Source organism: Schistocerca gregaria, chromosome 9 (genome assembly GCF_023897955.1).
Source record: "Schistocerca gregaria isolate iqSchGreg1 chromosome 9, iqSchGreg1.2, whole genome shotgun sequence".
NCBI lineage: Eukaryota > Metazoa > Arthropoda > Insecta > Orthoptera > Acrididae > Schistocerca > Schistocerca gregaria.
Genome location: NC_064928.1, coordinates 185,485,750 through 185,491,749, shown reverse-complemented (window position 1 = coordinate 185,491,749; position 6,000 = coordinate 185,485,750). Strand labels below are relative to the sequence as shown.

General features: G+C 44.1%; 1 protein-coding gene across 1 annotated transcript in view; it reads left to right on the top strand.

The window, feature by feature from the left end:
- Positions 1 to 400: 400 nt before the first annotated feature.
- Positions 401 to 6,000, top strand: part of LOC126291778 (1,5-anhydro-D-fructose reductase-like) — a 44,964-nt gene continuing 39,364 nt past the window's right edge. Inside the window, exon 1 of the mRNA XM_049985468.1 lies at positions 401 to 588. Within this exon, the coding sequence (XP_049841425.1) occupies positions 514 to 588 (75 nt within the window). The 5' untranslated portion in view covers positions 401 to 513. The remainder of the gene's footprint in view (positions 589 to 6,000) is intronic.

The window sequence follows — 6,000 nt, the reverse complement described above, 5'->3', positions numbered from 1 at the left end:
TGATGAATATGTTGTGTATACTAAACTTACGGAAAAACGCTATGGACTTATTTACCAACCCAGTATTTGATTTTTGTTGGCTTACCTTCAATAGTCTAGCAGCTAGAAATCTCTAAAACATCTGATGTAATAGGAAGGCCACGAAAGCAGAACTTTGGAAAAAATATGCTGCGCAGCATTTCAGACGCACGCGTGTTTCGTAATGTTGTGTCCAGTTGTGCAAGTCGCTTATACGCATGATGCCTGTTTCTTGATAAGCATCATACGAGAGTGTCGTGCTCACCACCGGGGTTTTCCTTTGCAGCCCTTGTGATGCCATCTGAGCTTGTATTTCGCTCGCCTTATCTTCTTATTACGATATATGCACTTCTAGAGATAAGGACAGCAGTCAGCGACTGCGTTTTCAAGTACTTCTGCCGGTAGTATAAACAGCAGTAGCACGGTGCGTGGAAGACAGTCCGTAACCATTTTGCCTCTTCCACTGGTCTGCCAGCAACTCGAGGCAACAGCGAGATGGCCAGCAAACTACAGTACATCACTTTCTACAATGGCCAGAAAATGCCCATTGTAGGCCTGGGAACTTGGCAGGTATGTTACATTACAAAGATTCGCATACGTATTGACCAAAGCACATTGTTCGCTACGTTCTCAGTGAGTCTGTTGATCTTCCTCAAATAATTTTCCCTTTCTAAACAAAAAGACATAAACAAGAGGGGGGTTGGGTTGTTTTGGGGAACGAGACCAGACAGCGAGGTCATCGGTCTCATCGGATTAAGGAAGGACGGGGAAGGAAGTCGGCCGTGCCCTTTGAAAGGAACCATCCCGGCATTTGCCTGGAGCGATTTAGGGAAATCACGGAAAACCTAAATCAGGATGGCCGGACGGAGGATTGAACCGTCGTCCTCCCAAATGCGAGTCCAGTGTTTAACCACTGCGCCACCTCGCTCGGTACATAAACAAGAGTTTGGTATGAACGAACAGGGTGATTCAAGAGGAATGTCATATAACTTGTGAGGTGATTCTACATGCGAAAATAAACCGAAATAGTCCTATGAACATGTACCCGATTTTCGATCGTTATGGAGCTGGGGCGCTGTGGTGGACGGAGCGGTGGTGGAACGGGTGACGGATCCATCCTGCAAGAGGTCTTCAGAAAGTCTCCCACCCATCTGAACGTACCCGTTAATGCGTTGGAAATGCGGGCTTTATTGAGAGCAAAAGCGCCAGTGAAGTGAGCGACAAGTTCTTCCGGTGTGTCCACCTTCGTAGCGTACACATCCTCTCTAACCAGCCCCATAAGCAGAAGTCTAAGAGATTACGTTGGGTGACCTGGCAGGACAGTTAATGGATCCACCGTGGCCAATCTACCGTTTAGGAAATGCGTTATTCCTACTGGGACACTTGTCTGGAACAGCGAATGAGTGATCCACCATGTTGCAAGTACATCTGCCGTTGTTGCTCCAATGTTACATCTTCCAAAAGGGCAGGTAGTTCTTCTATCAGAAAACATATATATCCTGCCATTTGGCAGGAACGCCAGGTCATCACTCTTACCACACCAGATGTTCACTGAGAACCTAACTTGGAGTCTTGTTTCCCTAGTGTCATGTGCGTTTTCCATCGCCCAGATATGGTAATTGCACCCGTTTATGATACCATACATATCCTGCCATTTGGCAGGAACGCGAGGTCATCAATCTTACCATACCAGATGTTCACTGAGAACTTAACTTGGAGTCTTGTTTCCCTAGTGTCATGTGCGTTTTCCATCGCCCAGGTGTGAGAATTGCACATATTTGTGATACCATACACGTCCTGTCATTTGGCAGGAACGCCAGGTCATCAAATCTCACAACAGCAGATGTTCGCTGAGAACCTAAGTTGGAATCTTGTTTCCCTAGTGTCATGTGCGTTCTCCATCGCCCACGTATGAGACTTGCACATGTTTATAATACCATTGCGTGTAAATGTAGCCTCATGTGTAAATAAAGTGTATTGCGCGACGTCTTTGTGTACAGCCAATCATTCATAAAATTGTTGTCAACTTACTGAGTCACCTGGATGCAGATGTTGCTCAGGCTGCTCTTGCAATGGGTACAAGCCTTCAGAACGTAACACACGCCACACCCATGTTTGTGGCATATCGAACTCATGGCTAATGTGCCACGTATTGGTGGTGTGACTCCGTTATATCGTTCTGACAATGTTCTCCGTTTCCTCAGGTAACTGTACACCCTCATGTTCTGATGTTATGTGTTCAGCAACTCTGGGAAATATCTTGGCACAGGGGGTTCGTCAATCAGGGAAACATCTAGTATGTTATGTCCGAGCCGCATTGGGCACCGATATTTCATTGCCAGTGCACAATTAGCATGTCTGCAAATTCTGAATGGATATGTGTGTGGTATGCTGGTGTTCATGGGTGCAATGGACTTGTTTGATTAAACAACACTCAAGCACAACATGTGCACAGCCTCACAACTGCTCTCTGATTCAACACACGATTGCACACTTGGTTTACTTGCAGCTGTTGCCTCGATGCAATGTCACAGTGCTGCCATCTATTGGAAAATCCCCACATCTCATGTAGGATCGATCATCCATCCGTCCTACCATTATATTATCCACCATAGCGCCTACACAGCATTTCGGTAAGTAATATTTAAGATTTGGCGGTCTGTGTTATTTCTTCCATTTAACCAGGTCCGCTTTCGTCATGCGCAACCAAGGTCAGAAATCCTGAAACTTATGTACCTTTGAGAAATCTCTGGAGCCTACACTCTCCTTGATGTTGCCTATCTTGCGCATGGGCTACTCAGTTTGTATATTTTGCTTATTTTTTTCATAGTTCCACACAACTTCTTCCTGTTTTCTCGATTGATGTGTGTTCAGTTTTTCAAGGCCTATTCACTGTGCCATCTTATAACTAAATCTGAGGGGTGTGCGATGGGGAGGCTCCCTTGTATGTAACATCATCGACCTAGCAGTTGTCGCCTAGTGACTGCTCTGTATGCGTGTGTCCCTGCAAATGAACCATGTAAACATGAACATCCCTAGAACACGATTTCACGGAACATTGTTACTTTCGTGTGTCATTGCTACTGTAAGAGCTGATGGTTACTCAGGGCAAAAGTTGGTAACACATCAATTTTCGACGTTCATGTGTTGGAGATTTTAATGGATGATGAGCGTATCATCACAGTTATAAATATCAAGATGTCTGCTTCCTTTTACCACTCTCAGCGGCTACGTACACACGTGATTTCAAATTATATATGTTTCATTGACCTCTTTGTATACATGAAATTAAAAATCGGTACTTTAGTTTTAGTGTTCACGTATTAATGTTATGATGTTTCGTGGTAGTAGACTTCTTTCAACAGTGCAGTGCCTTCTTTGACTGCGCTAGTCAGCATTATAAGTCCTTTTTGGTTTATCCTGAATATGTTACTCTGCATCCAAGATAGCAGAATTCCTTAACGTACTCTACTCCGTAGTCTCCAGTATTGATGGTAACTTTATCGCTAATCTCATTTCACCTGCACCTCATTATTTTCGTCACTGTTATCAGTTTACTTTCAGTCAATATTCTGTAGTCATTAGACTGTTCATTGCATTCAGCAGCTTCTGTAATTCTTCCCCACATTCACTGAGGGCAACAGTGCCATCAGTGAATCTTATCATTGCCGTTGTTTCACCACAAATTTCAATCCCGTTATTTAACATATCTTTTGTTTCTGTCATTGCTTTTTCGAGGTGTAGATTTAATAGAAGTGGTGAAAGACTGTGTATTCCTGTCTTGCTCCTCTTCTTATCTGCTCACTTCGTTCTTTGTCTTCCTTTCTTATTGTTCCTTTTCAGTTCTTGTACATATGTACTACACATCTTTCCTCTGAGAACTTCTAACACCTTTCACTATTTCACATTGTCGAAGTCTTTTTCTAAATATTGTTAGTGGACGTATATCAGTACAGTGCTCATTAGGTAATTATTATATGACAGAAGTTCCACAGTTTTTGAACTATTGCCGTTTCGTTAATAGCTACTCGTACTTTGTGTCAAGCACGCATCTAAAGAATGTTCACAAAAAAATAATTTTTCGAAACAGCACTTTGTTATTTAGAGTTTCATTTAAAAAACAAAATTATGATTATTTTTTGGAATTTCAGAACTACCTGTCACTTTAATACACAAAAGATGTGTCACTATATGAGCTACTTTCTGATAAAGGGTACCCTAAATAAGTCGTTTCTTGCATATGCATGCAATATGATCAAAATAATAACTACACTGAAGAGTCAAAGAAACAGGAACACATGTCTAGTATTGTGTAGGATCCCCGCGAGGTCGACCGTTGTAACCGAGTGGTTCTAGGCGCTTCAGTCCGGAACCACGCGGCTGCTACGGTCGCAGGTTCGAATCCTGCCTCGGGCATGGATGTGTGTGATGCCCTTAGGTTAGCTAGGTTTAAGTAGTTCTAAGTTCTAGGGGACTGATGACCTCAGATGTTAAGTTCCATAGTGCTTAGAGCCATTTGAAACATTTGATCCCCGCGAGCTCACAAAAGTGCCGCAACACGACGTGGCATGGACTCGACTAATGTCTAAAGTAGTGATTGAGGGAACTGACACCATGAATCCTGCAAGGGTGTCCATACATCCGTAAGACTACGAGGAGGTAGAGATATCTTCTGAACAACACGTTCTCGGCATAAAAAAAATGGTTCAAATGGCTCTGAGCACTATGGGACTTAACAGCTATGGTCATCAGTCCCCTAGAACTTAGAACTACTTAAACCTAACTAACCTAAGGACATCACACACATCCATGCCCGAGGCAGGATTCGAACCTGCGACCGTAGCAGTCACGTGGTTCCGGACTGAGCGCCTTAACCGCGTGACCACCGCGGCCGGCTTCTCGGCATCCCAGATCAATAACGTTCATGTCCGGGAAGTTTGGTGGCGAGCGTGAATGTTTAAACTCGAAAGAGTGTTCTCGGAGCCATTCTGTAGCAATTCTTGAGGTGTGGGATGTAGCATTGTCCTACTGGAATTTCCCAAGTCCGTCTAAATGCACAATGGACACGAATGGATGCAGGTGATCATACAGGATGCTTAACATACGTGTCACCCGTCAGAATCGTATCTAGACGTATCAGTGGTCTCATATCAGTCCAACTGCACACACTCCACACCATTACAGAGCCTCCACCACCTTATACAGTCCCCTGCCGACATGCCGTGGATTCATGAGGTTGTCTCCATACCAGTAAACGTCCATCCGCTCGATACAATTTGAAACGAGACTCATTCGACCAGGCAACATTTTTCATCATCAACAGTCCAATGTAGGTGTTGATGGCCCCAGCCGAGGCATAAAGCTTTGTCTCGTGCAGTCATCAACGGTACACGAGTGGGCCTTCGGCTCCGAAAGTCCATGTCGATGATGTTCCGTTGAGTGGTTCGCACGCTGGCACTTACTGATGGTATCTGCAACAATTTGGGGACGGATTGCACTTCTGTCGCGTTGAATGATTCTCTTCAATCGTCGTTGGTCCCGTTCTTCTAGAATCTATTTCCAGCCGCAGTGATATCAGAGATTTGAGGTTTTACCGGATTCCTGATTTTCACGGTACACTCGTAAAATGGTCGTACGGGAAAATCCCCACTTCATCGCTACATCGGAGGTGCTGTGTCCCATCGCTCGTGCGCCGACTATAACACCACGTTCAAACTCACTTAAATCTTGATGACCTGCTACTGTAGCAGCGGTAACTAATTTAAGAACTGCACCAGACACTAGTCGTCTGATATAGGCGTTTCCGACCCCATCACTGTATACTGCATATTAAGACATCTCTCTATTTAAATACGCATGCCTATATCAGTTTCTTTGGCGCTTCAGTGTAATGCTTAGAGGTTATCATTAACATGAACACGACCTTTTGTGCTGTTGTGATGCGGCTGAGAGAAATATCTGATTCATGTCTCATGAAGTAAT